This window comes from Tachypleus tridentatus, chromosome 11, assembly GCF_004210375.1.
Source record: "Tachypleus tridentatus isolate NWPU-2018 chromosome 11, ASM421037v1, whole genome shotgun sequence".
NCBI classification, from domain to species: Eukaryota; Metazoa; Arthropoda; class Merostomata; order Xiphosura; family Limulidae; genus Tachypleus; species Tachypleus tridentatus.
This window is the reverse complement of record NC_134835.1, coordinates 42,916,116-42,942,095: the sequence shown is the minus strand read 5'-3', so window position 1 is coordinate 42,942,095 and position 25,980 is coordinate 42,916,116. Positions and strand designations below refer to the sequence as shown.

The 25,980-nt window shown below is 34.2% G+C and overlaps 1 protein-coding gene across 2 annotated transcripts; it reads left to right on the top strand.

Moving 5' to 3' along the window:
* Positions 1-98: 98 nt before the first annotated feature.
* On the top strand, positions 99-14,528 carry LOC143232042 (coagulogen-like). 2 transcript variants are annotated; one of them, XM_076467052.1, is made up of 6 exons: positions 99-238; positions 6,200-6,357; positions 10,462-10,563; positions 10,724-10,756; positions 13,067-13,213; positions 13,818-14,528. In XM_076467052.1, the coding sequence occupies exons 1-6, from the start codon at positions 230-232 to the stop codon at positions 13,963-13,965; spliced, it is 597 nt and encodes a 198-aa protein (XP_076323167.1). In that variant the 5' UTR covers positions 99-229; the 3' UTR covers positions 13,966-14,528. The 2 variants fall into 2 exon arrangements, with proteins under 2 accessions (XP_076323167.1, XP_076323168.1); XM_076467053.1 differs by lacking the exon at positions 10,462-10,563.
* Positions 14,529-25,980: the final 11,452 nt, after the last annotated feature.

The following is a 25,980-nucleotide window of genomic DNA, read 5'->3' as shown; positions in this document are numbered from 1 at the left end:
AACAAAATTATACGAGGTTAGGCCGTGAGAAACAGCAGATGCGTCATGGAGAGGATGTTTGTACCTATCGTTCCATATTCGCTGAACTGTGATGCAATAAACCAGGAGTGAAAGGTGCGGCGCTGTCATTTGTTGAAAGCCTCAAACAGTATATAAATCGTCACACTCGAGCTATTATTACCGAGAGCTAGTAGTGAAATTGTCGCTTTCTGAACTCTTCCATTGTATCATGTCTACGGTAAGTACTGACTTTTATTTTAATACTGTGGAAGAGCTTGTTAAGGTTAATAAGAGTAAATATACGTATCTCTATTACTGTGTTTCTTTTAGTATAAAATATGTTCAGTTCGAATCACAAAAATCAGAATATAAACTTACAAAGATGCTAGATTCATTAGTATGTATTGATTTTCAAACCTTTGTTTGCTGACCACACGATTTTATTTGTATGGACCACAATATGTATATACTCTATTCATGTTTATGTTCTGTAATTATTTCCATGAACTACAGATTGACAACCAATGCGTTAGGTGGTGCAATTTGGGGTGTCCAACTGTTATAATTAAATTACCTGAACAATGTTCAACGTATTTTAGTGTTAGTATTTTTTTATGCTTTAATAATAAAAGATTTAATGTATAATTATTTAGCCTGTTAATTATGAACTTCTGTTCAAAGAAAACGAATTACACAGAACAGAACAACAAGAGGAAATCCTCACTAGCCACGGCTGTAGTTAAATTGAAACTGGTCAAGAGATGGATCTATGAGTTAAAAGTTTGTACTTCAAAATAACTCAAAAAACAAACTCGAAGCCATTCTATGAACAATTATGTTGCGGCTAAAACCTTGATAATTAATTCTGTGTATTTATTTAATTAAAGGTATGTAACATGTTAAAACAAAATCTCGCAATGATCAGAAAGATAAGTTATTTGCAGGAAAAATACATACTTATATATGATTTGTGTCAGAGGTAAAGCTAACTTGTTTTGGTGATCATGCACTGATTTTTCATCTGGGAACTTAAAAGCTACATTTATCTATTCCCTGAAAAATAGTTTGGTTGTTTTCTGCTGATTGGTAAGATAATACATCTGCTTCTCCCCCTTTTGTGGGGAAGAGGTAAGTTTTCGGACCTGCAACGCTGAAATCCAGGGGTATTTTTCCCAGTAATAAACAGACTAAATAACTAATTCTGTAGCTTTGTACTGTAGTATGCTGTCTACCTTCATATTTTAATGTAGTGTCTTTCAGTTATGCCGAGTTTTATGCAGTTTTCACATAACACGAAGACCAAGAGTCGCTGACTTCGTTCTAGCCGAAATTGCTTCATTGTCTTTCTGCCAATGGGATTTTTGACTAATGCTGCACGTTTTGCAATAATGTCGACAGCTAGTATTCTCCTGTGGTAGATCAAATGGTACTGAGGTTATGTTAAATGAGAATAACCAGGTGCGTGTTTGGCGAGAGTTTATAGTACTAGTCGTTGTTGTTTCATTAACGTTGTTTGGTCAAGTGACCTGGAAGGAACATGTACATCCTGGACCGCTACTTTCCTTCTTGACTATTGGTTTAGTTAGCAATTGCTGTGGATGAATCCCACATTAATTCTTTGGTAGAATTCGAGCTGGTAGCTACGTTTTGAACATTTATTAATTACTTTAATATAAATTATTTTAGCAACCTAAATGTAAGGTTAACACTTTATGGATTTTTTAAAAAAGTTTTCTTTTGTGAACTGTCTGGTAGTCGATTAACTAGATGGTATATTCTCTTTTTATTCAAGACGTCTGTCCTTTAAGGCTACCTAGTAATTATGCACCTACAACGCTAGAAACCGGATTTCGATACCCATAGTGGGTAGAGGCACATATACCTTATTGTGTAGTTTTGTGCTTAACTTCAAGCAAACAAATTGCCATTTGAATTTTCAACAAAGAAACTTCTTTGTTTTATATTTTGTTTATGCAATAGTTCTTAAACATCCAACTACATGCATTCAGGACGTTAATTGTTTCAAGTAATCTCGCACTAATCTTAAACTCAACACAATATCTGATGTCATAACGAAGTTTTTGTTTTTTCGTAAGAATAATTTTTAAAATGCGCACACATATCAATTGTTAATGGTGAAGGAGTTCATGAATACGTGTGGTAAAGATTTACACGAGACAATAGGTCACATGGCACAGGCCATTAAATAATATTTCAGGATTAAATCTTTCTTTTCAATGCCAGAGAAAGACTTGTTAGCCATGGTGACATTATGATTAGAATACGTATAATGTTGTTTTTTTCCTTCAGAGCGAAGCAGTCTGAGAGAAGTGACTTTGTTCAAGGTCTTTTACTTTTTTTTAAATCCGTTTTACCGCATATTTTAAAAATAAAAAATCGGTTAACCAACACCTGCTTAGAGGATTCTCTGAACCGAGAAAATTTTTATTTGTTTTCATCTTGCCTCACTGTCTAATGCATACAAACAGGTTTACGACTGGGTCCCGATTTTAGTGTCTAGTAAAGAAATACATCATACCATCACTGTTCAGGTTGTCATTATTGTAAAAAGAAAAGAAAAAAGTAGTCTTAATGACACTTAGGGCTATATTTCTTACTGTACACGGGATATATCGCCAGGATTTAGCACTTTTTTCTTTGGGTTACTGAGTTTTTCTTTCTACTGCATACTTTGATTTAGAAACAACATCTCATAAGTTCTATTTTATATTACCATTAGAAAGAAACAAGAATAGTAGCTTACAAATTTTATGCCTCCAAATGATACTATAGCAGGTATTTGTAGTTTCCGAGGGACACGCCAAGTATCAACATTCATTGTAACAAATAGTCACTAAACCTACATCACGTACATATTTAAACAAGCTGTTTTTCTTTATGAGAGTGGAAGAACGTAACATCTGGTTGTTTTGTTTTTTGCAATAAACATACTTTCAAACAGTATCGTGCAGTTTCCTCAACTATATATATATTCACCAAATTCATAGGAAGTCGAATCTTCCTCCATTCTCTCTCTCTACTATTCCTTCTTCATGGAGATTTGGTCCATCTTTTGAACCATAAAGGGTCCCTTTTTGTCTGTCTGTCTCTCTGTATTTTCAGAGACCTGGCACAGCCAGGTGGTTAAGACTCTCGACTCGCAATCTGAGGGTTGTGGGTTAGAATCTCTATCCCACCAAATTCATTCACTCTTTCACCTGGTCGGACAATCATTCTATGCGTCGGTAAAAGAGTAGCCCAATAATTGGCGGTGGGTGGTGAGGACTAGCTACCTTCCTTCTATAGTGTGTCACACAACTAAATTAGCAGCGGCTAATGCAGGTAGCCCTCGTGTAGCTTTGCACGAAATTTAAACCAAACCAAACTCTATTTTAATGATGTGACATTGTGATGTGACAAGTTCCAGCGTGCGCAAAACAATTACACGGGCGAAACAGTTCCATATCCTCCACAGAACTTTCCAGTCTTGTTCAAAAACTACACGGCCTCTGTAGTAATGTAAAGAGCATTTGATTTAAATGTTCAAGTAGGTGATCTTAAGTGCGTTGTTTAAAGGGAAGACATTTTGAAAAAAGAAAACTAGTCAATCCAGTGAAAGACGACAGTTCAGCAAGCAAGAATAGTATTTTGTTTTTGCTTTAATCGTTGATTTCGTTTTTTATTACAAATAATGTACAGTAAAGTACTTAAGCTCTGTTAAATTCGACATTAGTTTGTAACTTATTCTTCTGACAGTTCTGGAAAAAAATAAAAAAATAGGGAAATCTGTTTGAACGAAGAATACCGGAGTGTTAAAGATAACTTGTACTAATAAACAAGTTTGTCTTATCAAAAAGAGGAAGGAATTGAACAGGCAGGAAGCAGCAGTTCCTGGGGTATGTGAATCTCATTACACATAAAGTGTGTGAGAAATAATAGAGATCGTTTATATTCTGCGTACAACAAGCGCTTCCTTTTATATAAAACAGAAACGAGTGATATATTTACAGTTTTTACCTAAATAAATATTGAACAATTTAACAGCCCTAAGGATTTTAGAAACATAAATAAAATCGCTTTCCAAGTCATGATAAAACAGCCATTTTAATTATTGCCACAAATGTTGTAGCTGTAACTAGCTCGCAACTGTACTATCTTTTTGCAATGATGTAAAATCGAAACGTCGATTTTACCGAATTTTAAACATTTACCTACTGACTGTTACAACGACTCAGACAAAAACGTATGAATAATATATAACTGTGTGTAAAATATGTAGACATTTATTACAATAACGTGCAAGTTCAATTACAAAAACAAAACAATCACCCACATTTTACAAAGAGAATAAAAATCTATTTTAATATTTAAAGCACTGGTAGAAGACAGAGATATTAGGAGGTTACTCACGTAGTATCAATTAAAATTCAGTATATCACCTTTAAGAGCTCATAAACCTCTCTCACACAGTAGTAGAAAACATGTAATAATGATTATTATGATTGACAGATGTGGGGTGCATACCATGGAATGGTGAAACGAAATCAGAAGAACGTGCTAGGGGAGGCGAAGAGAGGGTCGCCATTGTTCATCGTTTCAACGAATAATAATTTGTAATGAATGTTATAACTTAATAAGATATATGCCAGACGTTTATTATTAATTTGTCAATGATATTTAAAAAACAACAACACATATAGTTTGTCCCATACAGTAACAGCTTGAAGAACAGTACAATATATCTTATTATGTGATACGCACTTCAACAACTGACGTGTAGCAATCACATGAGTGCGTTCGATATTATTATGAACAACACTATGCTTTCAATCACGGGAACTTATTATAATTTATCCATGACAAAAAACCATTAATTGTATTTTCATTGTTGCGGTAAGTAGTTTACATTGGTTCTCAAGTTTTTTCGTTCATGAATTACTTCGACGAGGCAAAAGATCACACGAACCACCACCTCTCCTACCTCCAACCGTACTTTTCTTTCGTATAATCTCGCCCGTGGCGATACACATGAGTGACCAGCCCGTGGTCGACTGTGGACCATACTTTGAGAACCATTGGTATAGTAGTATAATTAGTTACAAAATCCTTGCTATCAATTTAGTTGTATGTAAACTCTGAAGTGTAATGGTAATACCCGCAGATGATAGGGTAATACCCTATAGTCCTTTCAGTGATGTCGAGAAAACCCACTTGTAGAGAAATATATATGCAAAAACGGCTCGTTTGGGTTGAGAAAATATTTTACATAGAAGAGCGAACAACGTTTCGACCTTCTTCGGTCATCGTCAGGTTCACAAAGAAAGAGGTAACTGACCGGAAGCTGACCACATGTTTGAAAGGGGTTGTGTAACTGTGTGTCGGAATGTAGAGGGCGGGCTTAGATGTTTGAATATATAATTTTATTTATTTTATTATATTAATATAGGTATAAAGGCGTTCCTTTATATTGGTTTATTTTGGGTTTAAGTTGTTGTATAAGTAAGGCTTCTTTAATTTTACGTTTGTTTATGTTTGTTTCTTTATTTAGTATTTGAGTGTTTTCTATGGTTACGTTGTGTTTATTTGACTTGCAGTGTTCGAAAACGTGTGAAGGCGATTTTTTGATTTGCGAAACCATATACTGCTGCATACCATATATTCCTGACATCAGCAAACAAATAACCAACATTTGGCAAAAACTAGTAACAAAATAGGACATTCCAGTTAATACCAAATTTATTCAAAAAACCATGCACAAAACTGAGGTCTATACTATGTAAAAACTACACTGACAAACACCACACCAACATTATTTATAAAATACAACGTGATAACTGCCACGACTTCTATATTGGAGAAACAAGTAGAAAAATGGAAACAAGATTCAAAGAACATAAAAAGAGCAGCCCAAGCATTTGGCAGTGGGTGGTGATGACTAGCTGCCTTCCCTCTAGTCTTACACTGCTAAATTAGGGACGGCTAGCACAGATAACCCTCGAGTAGCTTTGTGCAAAATTCAAAAACAACAAACGCGTTAGATTTATGAGTTATGTTTGGAAGCAATGACTGTTTGATCGAAACAGCTTCGTGTTAAGAACATTGTCATAAGTTGGTTGAACAAATGAATAGTTATTTCAGTGATGGGACTAAAGTTTGTGAAATAAATTAATAGTAACTGTAATATGTTCTATACTTACAGCCATTGCACTCGTTGCTAATCTTGTCGTCGTTGCTACAACTTTTTTACGTCATTTCCGCTGATATCAACCAACCAGAATGCCTATGCGAAGAACCACTTCCGATAGGCTTACAAGGACGCAAGATTCCGAAAACTTATATCAACTTTGAGATACAAAGGTACGTATGTCATTCAGAAACGTAAAACTTCTTTCGATGTAGATACCCTACATATACTTTACAGTTTCCACTGCACCTCTAATGTTCTAAAGCATAACTAATAGTGGCGTAGCCAGAGGGAGCAGTCATAGAGATACGCCCCCCATTAGGACCCAAATAAAATAAAATTTGACAATCTTCATTTTTATTTTACTACACATAAAACTTTTCAAATGTGTGATGTGGCAGTTTATTTATTTGTTTTATTTATAGCAACCTAATAAAGAAACACTGATCATTTTACTGTTCATCGAACCTATTGTGTTCAAACATGAATATTGAGTTAGCCATAGTTTCTGTTTATTTGGTCAGAATATTTCTGCCTCTTCACACAAAATGATGAATACCCTGAAACAAATGTTACTTATTCAGTGGGGTAGCCTCTTGCCATATCCACCTAATGACTCTTTTCCAAGAATCGCACAAGTACAATACTTTTCTCTTAATTTTTAACTTCAAGATTTTATCTGACACCAACTAACCAACCATTAGAATTTTTTTCTTTGAAAAAATTATACAAGAATTATGAAATGATTATGTGTCTTCTCAAAAGCAAAAATATTAAAATTAAATAGCTGGGGTAAACACTATTTGTTTCCAGTTTATTCAGTTTTGAAACATATTTGAGATCTAATATAAAACAGCCACAGCTACTGTTTAAATTCATACCATATTATTATTATTATAAGTTGTAGTTTTCTAAACTTGAATACAGATCCAAGAAAGGAATTAGAAACATATTCAAGTTTGTACTTTACGTGAAGATACAAGTCCGACTGAGTCATGGTTTTTATTATTGTTAAAGTTTATGTCACAGTTTTTATTTTATTAATGTATTTCTTCTTCTGGTATAAATTTTATATAACTTTGTGTAATCATTTCGTCTGGACATCTGACCAGCCTACTTCTACTACTGCGACCTGGCATATCTCGCGATCTGAGGGTCGTGGGCTTGAATCCCAGTCACTAAACATACTTGCCCTTTCAGCCAAGAGGGCGTTATAAGTGAAGGTCAAAATTCGAAACAAACCAAACAAAAGGATCATACTTTGGCAACGGTTCCAAATCTTGGGTCCGTGAAGGTAAAACCATCTCACTAAACATGTATGTTTCTCAATACTATTGTTTTTTTAAATTGCACTCTTAGTTATATATGTCTTTTTATTTAATAATGAAAACTAGGAAGAAAGAGTTAATTATTAGTGCCAACGTTTAGCTCGCAGTTCCGTCATCAGTCCTCTCGACTGATTTGTGATCTAATTACCGATTTCTGCTCAGGAGATTATACTTTTTAGATTCATTATTTGACCACGCTCAATATTGTATTAATGTATTCTAATCCTGCCTAAGATAATTTAAATTTCAGGATAAGCTGATAGAGATTTTGATGAGTAATAAAATCGAATTAGGCATACGCGCGTCCCACATTTAATATTGATAAAGTACAAATATATAGTTAATAGAAATGGAAGTAAACTTTTCGTAGAGTTAAGCCCCTCCCCCAGTGTCACTACAGTATGTTTGAGGTCTTACAACGCTAGGAACTGGGTTTCGATAACAGTGGTGAGCAGAGCATAGATAGTATGTTTTTCTTATAGCACAACCACATCGAGCTATCTGCTGTGTCCACCGAGGGGAATCGAACCCCTGATTTTAACGTTGTAGATTCATACACTTACCACTGTCCCAGTGGAAGACAGCACAGATAGACAGCCCTTTAAGTAGCTTTGTAATTCACCATAAACAAAAAAAAAATACAGATTTAATTTACTCTGATCATGTCCTAAACGAATTTAAAGTGCCGCGGTTATTGAGGATTCCCTCTTGTTTTAATTTGTGCCGCAGACACGACGAAATTTAGCAAGTTAGTGAGTGAATGTTTAGTTTTATTTGTGAATTTGACATACCACTGGGTGAGTTAGTAAAACTTGAAGTAGCAGTAAAATGATCTCATTTTCGTTGACTAAACTTTGCATTATTGTTACCGAATATTCAAAAGAACCCAGCCAACGATATAAACCGATAAAACACTAATTTCAGGAGTGGTATTATTTGGGTGAAATTTAGATAGAACGCAAACAAATTTTCAGTTTCATGATGACGACACGTCCACACCTTTCACAACAAATTTTTTTGTCACCTATGAATATAGAACCTTTCTGAGTAAGGTCAGCTGTATCTCTGCATAATCCAGTTCCATAAGTTAGATATCTAACTCTACAACATCGAGTAGTTGAAAACCCAACAGCTCATGATAGGATTATAAGGTGAAGCATATTGGGCTCAAATCGAAATAATTTCTAAAGTGGATGGATGGAGTAGTAAACAAGAAGCTCTTTCTGTCCATTGGAAAGGATCTGTCTTAACATTAGTAGGCAATGTTACAGCTTAGAGCAGTAACAGCTTGTGGCTGGCTTCTAAATCAAACGGATATAGAGTATCAAATCAAAAGGAAGTTTCTAAAGAGAAGGACGATACCTTAGTCGAACTTGTGGAAGATGTGCAAAAGATTGCCCAATTATCTTATCTGAAGGTTTCATGTGAAATGATGAGTTTATTGTAATGTGGTCAATTTATAGATGTCATGGTAGAAGAGAACATTAAAGGAAGCTATCCAGTTGGTTGTGGAATGTGAACCAAATAAAGTTGCAAGTATACAACTAAAAGTACCATCCAGCATGAGTGCATCAGAAAAAGTAGTTTGAAAATATCAACTCTCATTAACCAACTTTTCACCTAAACTAGAAGCAGTAAGCCACACAAAAGAAGGTGTTGAAATTGTGTCTTAAAAGAGCAGATTGCCAGAATCTGCAGACAAAAGCCTATAGAAAGAAACGAAAATTCCTCCTAAAGGATGTCAGAAAAAGGTAACTGTTGTAAGTGGAGGAGGAAGCTGGGATATTACAGCAGTTACTGTGAGTAATGAACAGGTATCCTTGTAGATTGTATTGTTTAAAGTAACCAGTTCACGAGTTATCAAGTTCATTGTTGGGAAGCCTAGAAGTACGTTGATCAACACTGGTTCTAAGGTTACAGTTGTTCAGTCCAGTGTAGTAATCAAGTGTTGGAAATTCCTGCCAGAGATGAAGAAAGAAGAACAAAAGGGCAAAAAGCTCCAGCAAAAGGAAAGTTGGAAATCATCCTCACCTCGGAAAGTTTTTTCTACAGATCATGATTTGTCGGTAATTGACATTAAGAAAGTGTGTGGGAACTCGCTTAATGCAGAAACATGAATGTTGGTCAGACTAGCTTTGAAAAGCTACACGGTTTACGAAACAAAAACTATTTCTCTATATGATAATTACAAGACTAGAAGTTGGACTTTAAGCAGCAATAAAAATGGTGCACAGGTGTGCGAAAACAGTCAACCTAAAATGTAACATAGCAGGTGATTGAAAACCAATGGTCTTCCAACGTTATCGTTTTTGAAAGGATTTGACAGGAGAACATTAAATTGTCCAAATTCAGTAAAAATTCATCATAAATTGACCAGTTGCAAAGGCCAAGATTCCTACCTTGTTGGTTAAAATTAAAACTGTATTTTGATTTTTGTCTATTTCAATGGTTATCCAATAAATAATTTTGACCATGTAAATATTAATATTGTTAACTGTATAGAGTGATTCCTAATTCTAATTCTGAAATTTTAAATTCAATATACTGTTATTTTACTTGTTTATTAGAATTATTTAGGGGACTTCACAACCCAGGAGGAAGCAATATTGTGAAATGTTTTAATATCTTAAGTTAGTTGGTTTGTACTGTATTCTTGAGGGAGTTCTGACACGACTCAGATAAGGTAAGAGTAATTGTAGCCTCACTTTAAAGAGGGAGTGTAATTTCGGGTTTACTTCGAATGAAACAAAGAGTGGATTAAGTTAACTGGTTTTAATTTTAATTATATCCATAAATGCAGCTTTTCTTGTTTAAGACTGCTATTCTAGATCAAATTCAAGAAATATAACCTTATGATAATTCTGAACCAGAGACTGATTTCGTGAAAAATTAAATTCAGAGCTTACAAAAAGGACTATTTTAAAATGAACGTATTGTCTTCTTTAACAGAAAAATCGATAGAGAAATAGAAAGACTTCAAAGAAATTTGGGAAAGGAGAAGAGATCTCTCAATCCTTTAGAGTCGTGTGGACATCACAATTGCTTTGTTAGGTAATTCGATATGTGTTGTTACCATTTAAATACATCACATAGAAATGCTCTAAGCTGGCCCTTGATATTATGAGTAATGATTAAATATATTAACATAAATATTTGTTTTTGATTTAGATATTCTTACAGTTTACTCTTTTCTTATTATTATTTTTGTTAGCCCTGAAGAAGATCACTGTTATTCTTCTGCATTGTAAGTATTGACTTGATTTCTGTACTTAATTATATTATTATTTATTAAACATCGATAAGCAGTAAAAACAGCTACAACTCAAAGTTTATTTTATTAGATACTAGAAAGAAAATAATAAGAAAACTGTTATGGCATGATATAATCAGACACAAAATATTATATGTTTCTGACAGAGCTGAGACCAACTACTCAAATTTAAGGAGGCAAACAAACACACAAAACTCAATGGTAAAGAGATCGATGTATTTAAAATGTCTAAGCAACACACAATTGTATAAATATTACAAACATTTTGAATCAATTATAAAAATTAAAAAATATAGTTATTCGTTATTCTTGTGAGCACCGTATAAATAACAAACAATTTAAAATTTAGAAAGTACAATAATAAAGTAGTAACCTTTTTATATCATTCTGATATTAATGATTCTTTGTAAAACGTTTCTATGTTTGCTCATAGTTAAAAAAAAAAAAAAGCAAAAGTTCATAAGAGAGAAGTGATCCCACAGGAAAAACTGTTGGCTTATGATGCCGAAAATTATGTTTCGATACTCGCAGTATACGCACAGCGCGGATAGCCCGTTGTACAGCTTTGCAAAAACAAAGAAATCATTATATGTTTCAATGTGAATGCACCCTTTATGTGAGACAAAAAAACCGGACCTATTATACTTTCAAGCATGCGTCTTCGAGTGGATTGGAACGAAAACACCTGAGCCCAGCATGGCCAAATGGCTATGGCGCTCGACTCGTAATCTGACGGTCGCGGGTTCCAATCCTCGTCACACCAAACATGCTAGCTCTTTCAGTCATGGGAGCGTTATAATGTGACGGCAATCCCACTATTCGTTGGTAAAAAAGTAGTCCAAGAGTTGGCGGTGGGTGGTGATGATTAGCTGTCTTCCCTCTAGTCTTACACTGCTAAATTGGAGACGGCTAGCACAGATAGTCCTCGTGTAGCTTTGCGCTAAATTCAAAACAAACGAAAACATCTGACTTATCTGTAAAGCTCTACATTAGTGTAAAGTCAGTAAGGATGATGATAGTAAAGTAGTTATGGAGTAGTAGATTCCAGCTGGGAGTTTCATTAGCGTGTGATTGTTATAAAACAAAACAAGACAGGGCCACATTATGAGCATAGCGATTTCTAAGTCACGTATTTGTTTGTTTAGTACAACACTACACATTGAACTATCTGTGCTCATTGTTGCTATTGAAACCCGATTTTCAACATTACAAATCATGAAAAATGCCGCTATGCCACTGGTGGCAAGTAATGACTTTTAGACCCTAATACTGAATGAATGATTTTCAGGCCTTGTGTTGTAAGCCCGTAATTGACTTGTAGACTTCGTAATACATGGCTGTACGTTATAAAAAGTACCCTAAACACATTACAGCCACTGTTTCCTGAACTTACGTGACTTTCAAATTAACCTTTAAAGTCCATACAAAAGTTGCTTCTTGTCTTACAGCGTAAAATAGTTTATAATTTTAAATATCTAATCTAATTAACAAGCAGACTTGAGTTTAGTCTTGACAGATCAATGAAGTTTAAATAAGTAAATGTGAAATATTTTGTATACTCTGCATCCTAACTTCCAGTAACCTTTCCATTATAGACAATTAATATTTCAGAACGAGATGTATATACAATATGGTATGATTCTAAACAGCACGTAACGTTTGAAAATGAGAAAAAAAAAGACATTTAAATAAATTTTGAAGATAAAACCTGTTGCCCACTATTTCATCTGCAACCAATGACTTGTCAGTCACAACTAAGCCCTGCATAGCAGGTGGTTAGAGCGTTCAACTCTCAGTCACGGGTTCGAATCTCCGTCACACTAAACCTTATAATGTTACGATCAATCCCACTATTCGTTGATAAAAAGTAGCCCAAGAGTTGGCGGTGGGTAGTGATGACTGGTCGCCTTCCCTCTCGTCTTGCACTGCTAAATTACGGACTGCTAGCGCAGAAAGCTTCGTGTAGCTTTGCGCGAAACTTAAAAATAGACGAACAATTACTACTAGTGAGAAAACTTAAAATGTTTGTTTTTATTGAGTCGTTTGTATGTCAGCTCAGACATGTTGTTTACACTGCATTCGTGAATAATGAATACATGTAGTCTTAATATCTATGATATATTCAGAGCCTTGGATTGATTATTGCTATGAATTTTTTACCTTTCTTTCATATTGTACATATAAAAACGTGCAAGAAATTTCAGTATTTTTTGTCTATAAATAACAAATATTAATATGTTTTAATTCCATTATTACTTTATGTTTCTCTACACGATTTTCAAGGTTCTACGGTGACGACTTATTTCAGTGTCAGGTAGCTCAAGAAAGATGTGAGCCAGTGTTTGGTTATACTGTAGACGGAAATTTTCGTATTATCGTACAGTCACAGCAAAACGACTTGCAGCAGTGTGTGTGGCAGTTTAAATGCCAGTAAGATTTTTTTTGCTTCTCAGTTGTTTTTTTTTCAAAGTTTCTGTGTATGTATGTCGTTGTAAACAAATGTTCAATTTGTAAGCATTTTGATATAACTAATTTTCTATTTGTTGTGAACGTTGAACTTGAAGTGTCAACTGATGACACATTATTAATTATCCCGGTTATTAAATCTAATTGCGTACAGTTTTTTTATTCAAACTGTTAACTCGAGCCCAATAAAGGGAGTGCCTTTTGAATGTTTAGTTTAAAAAGCCATCGTAAAATATATAACTTGTTAACGATTGTTTTGCGAACATTTGATTTTGTTTTTAGGTATTAAAAGCTTTACTTTAATAATATCTAAGGAGAAAGAATTCGCCAATACATTTGAAAAACAGGATGTCATTTTCTCTTACTTAGCTAAAACAATAGTTCCTTCTATGTGTTAGGCATTCTGCTAAAGTCATATATTCCTGTATCTCTGTAAAAGAAAAACAAGGATTGAAAAAATCAAATTAATTTGAAATGTTTTCACCGTTATATCTGTACATCAGAGTATTTTTATTCCGTGTTTAAATATATAACTAACTTTCTACCCCTCCTCTTTTGTCACGCACAGTAATGTATCCAATAGCAACTGTATGGATACAGGAGTCAGTTGTAGCCACCAACGACGTGCAGTCAGTCTTCTTTCTTACAACCTGGAGTTCGAAACGATCCAATGTGAGGACTTCTATCAGTGTTGTGATTGCAGGTGTAAGCCTTGAAAGGTTTCTCCTACACACTGGTGACGTGGTTTCTCTATGGACTTCGACCTGCTGCAAGCTGAAGAGAATTTTTTATGTCAGATCTTGATTTTGGGTTGTGAAAAACCACAAAAATTGAAACAACCACACGTAGTTTTTTATTGCATTTAACACATATAATTTCAGTTCACATTTTGAGGAGATCAAATCATATATTAAAACAAGCTGTTGAAAAATATTATATTTTATATCAATAAACGTTTTAAAGAGAGATTTTATCAGTATCAAAAGCCTGACGTATGTTAAGCTTGGTTTAATTAAAGATATTTAAATATATGTTAACCTGAAAGTTTTATGATAATAGTTTCAAAAATATATATTTGTATTATTATTATATTCTTACTTCGTATATATTTTACTTTAAAAAATAATATTTTTTTGTTTACTCAACCCTCCTAGTTCCAAGTTTTTTAAAATAACTGTCTCTTAAATAATGAATTTCGTGTATTCGTTTTTTGGCCATTGTAACATATGTAACGGTCAACGTGTTTGTTGGAATAAATCTTGTTTTTAACACTTGTGAATCAGTCTAATATTCTTAATTTATAATTTCTTGTTTCGTTCACAATATTATAAGCCAATTATTAAAATAAGCTAAACAATTATAAACACCTCATGTTTAGGTATATTCAGATCTCTCTGAAAATGCTATTTTCGTGTCATTTTTCTAATTCATTACTACCATTTTACATTCTAAAAATAGTAGTGAATCAATGTTACTTTATCAGCCATAAGCTGAATAAATAAATTATGAAATATTTGAAAACACCTTTGAATAAGTCGCTGTTGTTTTGTGTTGTTTTTTTTTCATTTTTTTGACTCTTAGACTTGTTTGATATGCGGGCATATCACGTATTTTTATTTTCAGTATTACAGACATATTTTATTATAAAACATCTAGCAAGTGACTCGCTAATTCCCCTTCGTTTTGGTTTGAGTTAGGTGATGCTCGACTCGCAATACGTGGGTCACGAGATCGAAACCCGTGTCGCTGAACGTGCTCGTCCTTTCAACTATGACGTTATAATATTACTGTCAATCTCACTATATATTAGTCAACAGTAGTCCACAGGTTTTTGGTGCAGCGTCAACGCGACGTGTTTTTTGCCCTATGCAAACGCTGGTTTTGTCCCCATTCCTGTTTTTCTGTCATTATTGTAATTCTACATAATTACGCCCTCAAGAACTTACAATAAAGCTCTCTCCCTCCACAGTCAATTCATAAGTACTTGATTAAGTACTTAGACTTAACTCTGATTGTGTTTATTTCATTAATGAGTGTGATCGTTTACCAGCCTGTGACTAGTCGCTTTCTTTTGTGTGAAAAACTATTAAGGGTAGGGAGAACACAGTTTTGATCTATTATATATTATTTGAGTCCTGCAGGCTATCCTGAGGGAAGCTGGGGTAACATGAGAATACCACTGGAAAATTAAAAATGAGAAATTTTAGTATCATGAATGAAGATGCTGTTATTACGAAGGTTTTCTTTCTTTAGACAAGTGTCTCTGTTTTCCTGCGCTTTACTTACTCTTGACCCATAGAATTGGAACTTGGCAGTTTCTGGATGGAAAATTCATGGTCAGGAGGAAGAAATAGTTGCTATGGATGAGGGGTTGCCATTAACATGAATGTATCTGGAGGAATAAGTCATCATAATTCCATATACGCAGTTCATGATCCATGGTTGACTGGTGCTGTGTGATGTCGCTGTAGGAACAACACATGAGAGGAACTATTCCTTATTTAGTAAGCAGGCAGTAATGACACGAACAGTAATCTGTCTGTGTGGGAATTCACTCTCAGTGATCATTTATAGGCAGGTGGTTATCCAACTTCATACTTAAATAATTATTGAATGACTAGAGGAACTGATAGTGACTGAGACTAGCAGTAATACTAGGATTGTTTCCACCACATTGAGTCTATGAACAAGTAATCGGTTCTTTATACATCCGAGGTTGCTGAATAAGGATTAGACAAGCAGTCTTGATTCATTTCAGTAGCTAGTGCTCAGTGACTTATTGGTTAAAAATACTAAATTATTTCTGGGATCAGATGCTGATTGGGTCGAATAGAAACAATACAATATTACACAGCCACTGATATACCCATTCAGTTATAAAACTACCACAGAGGCTTCCTTGGGGCACAAGGGATATAGCTAGCACTGATGTGTAGTGTGTGTTAAAGAATCGGATCACAAAACCATCAGCGGGTACATAGTCATTACTACTGGTGACTTTTAGAAAGAAAGACAGCACGAACAGTTTCTGTGTTGATTACTGACGGGTGAACACTATAACATTGCACACAGTTTTCTGTTGTAGTGGATAGATAAATGTGCGTATGTGTTTCAAGGTACTTTAATGGTTCAAGATATTAGACCTGGTTTCCAGATACTGACAAGTCGAGCTAGATGACAAGATAAGAGCTAAAACTGTTGGACACTTGAGATAATCTATACATAAATTCGAAGATTTGTTATTTAGCTTGTGTAACCTATCTGTTATTTTTGAGAGATTAAAAAAAAACTTGCACTTATATGTCTTCAGTGGAACTTGTGCCTGATATATGCGAATGTTGTTTTGGTGTATAATTTATCAGTGGTATTTTAGAGGATACGAATGACTGGTTTGAAGTTGAAACATGGGAAATATGCACATAAACATTTTCTTGATTACATTTTGAGGAAACATAAGTCAACAGACCCTGTAAAGCTTACAACAGTTCAAGCTTGGCCTCAAGCTACGACACATTGAAAAATAAAAGATTCAGGATTTTTCTTTGTGGCCAGTTTTTCCGCATTATTGCATCAACGTCTGCTCTTACTAAAACCAATACGCATTGTGCTTTACGAGACTTTAATTTCTTATTGGGTACTGATGCCAATGACAGTTGTAACGGATTTACTATAATATATTTATTTTAATATTTATGTTTGTTTCATTTTAATATATATTTAGAAATGCATGTAACTTATGTTGTTAAATGTGTATTGCGAAAGTCCCGCCTGTTTTCTAAATTTGCGGAAGATTATCAGAGTGTAAGAATCACGATCCAATGTATAAAACGACGTGCCAAGAGATAGTTTTTATACTATTGTTGGTTTGCTACAGTTAGTATACTATAAACCTCGGAAGCTATAATAGTGATTAACGCTTAGTAATTGGGAAAGTGCAGATACTTGACTAGGAACGCTTATAGCTTTAAAACACTATACACCGTTTAACTTCAGCGAATTAACTTCGTACGTTACTATTTCTAAGAGGACATCAGTTATCTTCGTCTGCGAAAGACTCACATGTGAAAAGCGAGTGATAGCTTATCCGTTAAGGAAACTCTATCAATATCACCACAACATTAATTCGTTCATCGTGAACAGCCGATAAAATATTCAGTTCTAGACCAGTATTGTATGTAAGTTTCTAAAACTTTTGTATATAAATCATTATTAGAAATTGTATTGTTGTTTGTATATTAAAATATATTTGTATTAATAAAGAAAACTGTTTAACAATCTTGTTGGCAAATGTCATAAATTTGAAACATATCGACATTCAATCAACTTCTAAATTAAGATTAAATCTCAGGTTATTTGAAATCGTACTGCATAACATAATACATAGGAAACTTGTCCGAAATAAATCATAATACCTAACATAATAAATTGGAGGCTCGTGTTCGAGATCTGAATCAGAGAGAAAATTCGATTAAAATTTAAATTCAAATCTTAATTTCATTTATATTAATTATTGCCAACAGGATTTGATCATGTCTTGTTATCAAGATTTTCTTGAATCACCTTCCCTCAAACGACTAGAAAGATACAATAACAGTGAATTACTCGAAATTGCCAAATTTTTTAATTAAAAATAAAAACATCAATGAGTGAAAATGAACTAAAAACGTATTATTGATATAATAGTCGGTAATAATTTGTTGTCTGCGGAACCATTAAGGAAATACCGTCGTGTTTCCACTAGCCAATCTGAGTTGAGTGATAAAGATAAGTTAAAAATCCAGTTAAAACTCAGATCGAACTTGAACAAGATCGCATCGAAGCCGAGAAAGAAATTTTGCTGAAAGAATTGGAAAGTAAACTCATCTCTGATAGAGGAAGGCAAAATGACAACTTTGAACTCAACTGATATATTAAAGTACCACCATTTATAAAAATAAAGTTGATAAACATTTTTAACATTTTGAGAAGGTTGCTAAAACCATTTAGTGACCCATCGAAAAATAGTTAAAACTATTATTACAAATAGTTTTAACTATTAAAGCACGAGAACATCATGCCGCCCTGTCTCTAGAAGATTGCATCAATTATGCTAAGGTTAAAACAGCTGTTCTCAAAGCATACGAGTTAGTACCGGAGGCTAATCGTCAAACGTTTCGAAGTTATCGCAAGGTTCTTTAGTTCGAATATTATTATCTAGTTTCTAAACAAGTTATGATTGGAGTAAGACCTACTCTGCCAGTTAAGTTAGGAAACGATTTGGCTGAGGGAAAAGTTGTTACCGAACTCAAATGGTTAGCGAACTAATCATTCTTTCATCTAAGTATTATGTCGTTGTTTAGGAGAATTCAGACGTGTTTCCCTAGTGTGCTGTGACTTGAGCTCAGGCTTAGAAATTAACCAAAAACGAGTGATAGACTCGTGTTCATAGGATGACATTATAGATTTGTGTCAGATATTTTACGGATCCGGCGGGAATCACGTGAAAAATTGTTCTATTGACAATTCATAGGTGAATGACAATGATGGGTGTGAGGGATCTGGTTCACCTGGTGAAGTTCCATGTGCTAGAAGTAAACTGATCACCCAGTAAGGAAAGAATCCACAGATCTCTCCACTATTTAAATATAACTTCTAAAGAATGAACTGAAGAAAATTCCAAATGGTTACCTTTTAAAAACGGTGTGCACCTGAGAAAATGGTGACCACCAGATATACTAATTTTAGAGGACTGGGCTAAAGTTTATTCATTCGTTGTTCCAAAAGCACGTGGTTTTCATATATTGAAAGTGATCCATGAACCCCACATGGGAGTTCATTTAGGTGTCAACAAAATTATAAGACATTTCTTTCAGCCAAAAATTAGGCAAGATGTTTCTCAGTTTTTAAAAATTCTCATACATGTAAATTAATTGGAAAAAACCTAAGTAGAAAATTCCTGTTGGTCCTTTGAAACCTATCTCAGCTCTCGAAGAACCCTTCAGTCGTGTGATTATTGACTGTGTTAGGCATTTACCAAAACTCTATCATTATTTGTTAACTATCGTGCGTGCATCCAATCGATTCCTTGAAGCTATCCCCTTAAAATAATTTCAGCCAAAACATTTCTAAGACTTTGATTAATTTCTTAATTGCTATTGGCTTGGTCAACGAAATTCAGTTTGATCAGGGATTAACTTTTATGTCTAGGTTGTTTAAACGGATTGTTTACCAGCTCGATGCTAAAAAGATCAAATCTAGTGCATATCATCCCGAATCATATGGTGCTCTTGAGAGATTTCATTCTACATTGGAAAAAATGTTTCGGACTTACTGTCTCAATGGTTGGAAGATGAGCCTAAAGAAATGCTTTTAATCGATTAACTTTTCATGTTTTGATTTAGGCTGTAGGTGCTTGCGAATTGGCTCCAGAAAATCTAAAGTCATCCCAAGCTAGAATAAAAACTTTTATTTCCGAAAGGGTGAAGAGTACGAGTTCTGCCCTGATATTGCTATTCATTATGGGATATCCACTCAGAAACATCTTATATTGTGGAAAATGGCACTATATAACCGAGTAAAAGTGATTGGTCTTTACATTGTGTGCTGGTTCCTAAATCTGATGGCTCGGTTAGATTCTGTACAGATTTTTATAAAGAAAATGCTTTGACAAAAACAGGTTTCTATCCTATTTCAAGAACAGAGAATTATATCGATAAACTTGTAAAATCTACGTACATAGTACAAAATGTGACCTACTGAAGGGATAGTGGGCTGTTCCTCCAACTGACAGAAAAAAGAACTTTCTGCTTTTGTTACTTCTAATGGATTATATCGGTACAATGTAATGCCTTTTGGGATGAAAATTTCTCAAAACATTTTCAGAGAATGGTGAATCAGCGTCTCAACAATCTGTCAGATGTTGGAATTTATGTTGATGATATTGTAATTTACAGTAACATCCGGGAAAAACACTTATTACGTGGTGTTTTTACGAGAATTACAAAAGCCAATCCCACTGTAAATTTAGTACAAATTGACTTTTGTAAAGCCTAAGTTGTTTAGTTAGGCTACATAGTAGGCCACGATTAAGTTTCTCCAATTCAAGACCAAGTTGACTGCATTGTGAATTATCCCACTCCTACAAACAAAAAAAGTTTGATGAGATTTTTGGGAATTGCTGGTTAATAAAGGAAGTTTTGTAAAACGTTTGCTGATATCACTGTACCATTACTAAACCTACTGAAGAAATTCAAGTGGCCTGAAACGTGCCAATCTGTTTTGGAAAAAGTCAAATCTTTATTGTGAACTTACCCTGTATTGATGCCAGCAATTGTGGATCTGATGCCATTCTATTACAGTCAGACGAGAGAGGTATTGAACATTCTGTTTGTTATTTTTCAAGGAGCTTAGTTGTGACCAAAAAGAACTATTAAACTGTGAAAAGGGAAATATTAGATTTAGTGTTAGCTTTAGAACATTTTAATGTGTATGTATCTGCATCACAGCAACCTGTTGTTATTTACATTGATCATAACCCATTGACATTTTTGAAACAAAATCTGTTAAATTAGAGTTTATCATTACAAGACTATGATTTAAAGATAGTCCATATCAAAAGGGTTGATAGCATCTGTGGTGATGCACTTTCACTTTTATGATCATAAGGTTGTTTGTATTTATTGTATTATCGAACTTGTATATTTATTTGACAATGTACTGTGCTTAATATATTGTTACCAATATACATATACATATATATAATATCTCTTTATTTTAATATATATGTTTATTGCAGTTTAATATGTATTTAGAAACGCATGTTACTTATATTGTAAAATGTGTATTGCAAAAGTCTTGTCTGTTCTCTAAATTTATAGAAGATTCTCAACAATACATGTTTTACATTGTTGCCAACTGAACTTTCGAGAAACTCGCCTAAAGGTTATAAATTGACGCGCCAAGACACAGTTTACACAACATTGTTGGTTTGTTACAGTAGTATACTATAAACCTCGTAAGCTATGATTGTAATTGACCCTCATTAATAGCGAAAGTGCAGATACTTAGCTAGGAAAGATTATAGATTCCGAATATTACAAAAAGTGTAACTTCAGCGAATTAATTTCTGACGCTAATATTTCTACGAGAACATTAAATATCTGTGAAAAGTTCATGTATGAAAAGATAGTGATAGCTTACTCGTTAAGGGAGCTGTACCGATATCAACATATGATAGAATTAATTCGTTCATCGTGGACCGTCGATAAAATATTCAGTCCCTGACCAGATAGACGGCTCAGTATTGTTTGTAAGTTTGAAAAACTTTTGTATTTAAATCATTATTTGTAATAACTGTTATTAGCAATTGTATTATTATTTGTATATTAAAATATATTTATGTGAAAAAAGAAAATTGTGTGTATCAATCACCTTGGCAAATATCATAAATTTGATGCATATCGACATTGAATTAGCTTCGAAATTTAAATTAAAATTTCAAGATATATTAAATCTTAATACGTAACATAATAAATCGGTAACTTGTCCATGAGAAATTATAATACGTAACACAATGGAATCTGAGCAATGCTCTCACAGTTGCAGGTTGGAATTCAATATGTGATATTGTGAGTTGTACTGTCACGACTCGTGCTTTCAGCTGTGGTCTTAATGAAGTACTTCTGACATTACTTGCTTAGCAGAAGGTCCACAATTTTGAGTAGATCACTCATCATTAAAATGCCTCATGATGAGATGATAACACAAAGGATCACAATGTTGTAAGAATAACATGACATGCTCATACATCATCATCTACGTAAGCAATACGAAAACACTGATGGAGAGTCTCACAGTAAGGTGTTAGTCTGTTCATTCATTAAATATTCTAATCGAGGACATTATTTGGTAGTGAGTTCCACTAATAATTGAGTGCCACGATTCATACCATAGAAGCTTCAGAAAAAGCGACTAGGAGACCCCAGACCAACACACGGACTATGTAGTGATGTGAAGCACAATCAGTGCAGTATTTGATTTATTTCATTTTGCCTCACACATCATGTCCAGTTTCTTTATTTTTCAGTTTATATCTCAGTCTGTTTAGAAATTCAAGATTTTATAATTTTATAAAGGTTTTAATTACGACAGATTTTCACCAGACTTGATACTTTGCTGAGGTACTTTATGTAAGGTAGATTTTTCTTCAAACACACCGACACTAGTATGAATATTTAGACCCGACTGTGGGATATTTATTTCAATAAAAAATTCAACTGTTTGCAAGCCTCTGCCAAATGTCTTTCTTCTGTGTAAAGACTCAGTCAAAGATAGAGAAATGATGACATAGCCTGTGATACAGTACCTGATGAAATCTCCTGCTTTTGTAGCTCCTGTGGGATACTAAAAGTCAACTCTTAAAATACCACAACTATCCGTAAAAACAGAAAGCTAAAATGGGGTCAATAAATATGTAAACATAATAATAAAGGTCTTAATAATTATAGCAGTCATCAGCATTTATTATTGTTAGGTGGGCTCTTTTGGATCATGTATAAATAATGCAAAATCCAGTCCAGTCCACGTAACACTAACACATTTGTTCATTTCTTCTTTGACATTTGCTAAAGGCTTCTTTCACGTTTGTCGTAGGTGTAAACTGCATGAAAAACACTTCAACAAAAATTCTGATACTTTGATAGAATACCTAACTCACACATAAACGTACCTACAGAGCTTCTTTGCTAACAGACATGATAAATCTCACTGAATTCTCATTCACAATTAATTAATCACTCGTATTTATAATGTTTTATCGTTTCTCCGAGTTTCACAAAATTTCTAGATTATTATAATATTACTGGGTACTGTAGAACTACTTTCATGGACTATACAGTTCCAGGGCATTCATCATGATCAGCAGTTCTCTCGGTGATACTTAAACACGTCATATATTTGATATCTGCGTTAGTGATATAAAGGTTTTAAACATTTTTTGGTTACTTTTTCCGTTCTGTCATGACAGCAACACATGATCCATAAAGTCGTCAAGCGGATATTGCAATAACGAATAGCATTTGGGTTGAAAGGATTAGTAATGTCACTGGCGGATCCAAAGAAGCCATGACTCCCTCCTTAAACGAAAGTATAAAAAAAAAAAAAAAGTGATGATGATCGTGGAACGTAAACTTACGGTTTTTTAATGTTTTCTTGCAATGTTAAGTATAGGGTCGAAACTCACTCTTGAAAGTTTAGCATTTAAAGTATATCAGATGATGTTCGAGTCATTTTTGCTGGGCATTTGAGCATTTTATTGCAGAAGTTGAAAGCTCGTCCCAAATCTTGGTTATCATGGACAGTTTGGCTATTAAAGGTTTCGGTCATTTAGCAACCCTTGTTTAACTATTCCAGTTGTATCGTAATTATGTGTATGTAAAACTATACAAGACGTATACGTGCTAGCGCTAAATGCGGCTATTTATTAGTTGAAATTCGCTAGGCCTAGACCTAGTAACTATCACAATTTCTCTATTTTATGACACTTTAAATTAAGAACTTTTCCTCAGATAACTAACTGTTATGTTTAAGCGATTCTCAGACTCAGATGGGCCCAACTTAGCCTGGCCTAAGTCATAATTGCTGAACGTGCAATAAACTTAGACTAGCCCAACATGGGACTTTGTAGACTATAACTAAGCGAATCTGTTATAACAGAGTATAATATAAAAGCGATATCAAATAATGATTACTAACCAAATTACGCCTAATTTTATCTTCTGTTTTTTTCTCATTGTTATTACCATTTAAAGGGCCTTAAGTAAATTCGGCCTTATGTAGAGGAAGTGACGTATTTTTGAAATATCTCACCTATAGTGGCTTAATATCCACTTTTAGCCTCACTTAGTAATAAAATAGTCCATGGACTCCACGCTATAGATGCCATCTCTTCTAAACTTTGACCTGCCCCAAACACTGATTCTGGGTCCCCTAATGAGTATTGTAACATCCTTTACTGGCTGATTTGGGATTGTCTGAATGCTGGGAGAAAACAAAGTTCACAAAGTGACATTATCAACTGGACAAAAACCTGAGTTGATCTGTTGAATTAGGGTGTGCTTTCTCGATTCATTTCTACTTGGCTTTCATCATGACTAATACGAGAGAGATTCACTTGAAGGACACAGAGCTGAGAATCAATTCAGTCATCCAGTAGTAGCGATCGCACACTTATCTATGCAAGTACTCACACTATGTGTGTGTGTTTGTTTGTTTGTTTTTTAATTTCGCGCAAAACTACACAAGGGCTATCTACGCTAGCCGTTCATAATTTAACAGTGAAAGACTAGAGGATGGACAGCTAGTCATCACTCCCCACCGCCAACTCTTGGGCGACTTTTTTACAAATTAATAGTAGTATTGACCGCACATTATAACGCCCCCACGGCTGAAAGGGCGAGCATGTTTGGTATGACGAGGATTCGAATCTGCGACCCTCAGATTAGGAGTCGATTGCCTTAACCACCTGACCATGTCGGACCTATTTGTGTGCGTGTATAGATGAAAATTATTTTCACTGTCCATCAAACGTGTTCAGTATGTATATTTCTTATGCATATTATAACTCAGTTAAGGTATAAACTATATATAACTTTCCTTATTTCCTGATCGAATACGCTTTTATTTTTTGGCTTGCCTATCTGAAGCTGGTGAACATGACTGTTTACATAAACATAAAGAAGCACATGGAGATAAGATAATCTTCATTGTGTATGTGGAATACATAATTCCTAGAAAAATGTATAGTCATCTTAATTTTACACAGTACATGCCAAGAGGATTATATATGAGGCGAAGTATAGTTGACTATCCGAATCAATAAGTGCTGGGATATTGCATTCAGATTAAAACGTACGGTATTAAATTTCTAGGCCTAAATGAAGATGAAACAAAATTTCTCAGATCATCATCTATATTTGAGTGATTATGGTCTAGATTTTTTGCAGTTTCGATAATTCATTTTCTAAATTATTTGCTTTAATTCGGTTGGATAATTAAAATTGCCTCATGTTTGGTTAAGTTAGGTTGGTTTGGTGATTAAAACATAGCCACCTCGCTCAACAACCTCAACAATTAATCAGTGTTTTAACTATCAGACCAGCTTAATGTAACCAATATAGGATGAGAAGGGTTTGGATAAAATTTGAAAAATAGGAACTTCTTTCTTGGTCTTCATAATTAATAAATTCTTAATTCGATAGGCACGGCTAATTTCGTTAAAGGATGCTTACCCCAACTTTAGAGAACTTTTTCATTGATTTATATTTCTCTTTTGCAGATTTCAAGAGTTTCTATGAGAGTATTAATAATAGTTAAGAACGTTTTATCATTTTTATTACTAAATAATACAGACCGACATGACCAGGTGTGTTAAGGCGTTCGACTCGTAATTTGAGGGTCGCGGGTTCGAATCCCCGTCGCACCAAACATATTCACCTTTACAGCCGTGAGGGAATTATAATGTGACGGTCAATCCCACTATTCGTTGGTAAAAGAGTAGCTCAAGCGGTGGCAGTGGGTGGTGATGACTAGCTGCCTTCCCTCTAACCTTACACTACTAAATTAGGGACGGCTAGCGCAGATAGCCCTCGTGTAGCTTTGGGCGAAAACAAAACAAAAACTAACTAAATAATTTATATATGATAAGGAAAAAAAACTGAAGGATCGAATAAAAGCCATGGAAAAACTATACGAAA

Coding starts and splice junctions, on each gene's coding strand:
- LOC143232042 (XM_076467052.1), top strand. Junction 6,358..10,461: donor ATCAACTTTGAGATACAAAG/GTACGTATGTCA, acceptor CTTCTTTAACAG/AAAAATCGATAGAGAAATAG. Junction 10,757..13,066: donor CACTGTTATTCTTCTGCATT/GTAAGTATTGAC, acceptor ACGATTTTCAAG/GTTCTACGGTGACGACTTAT.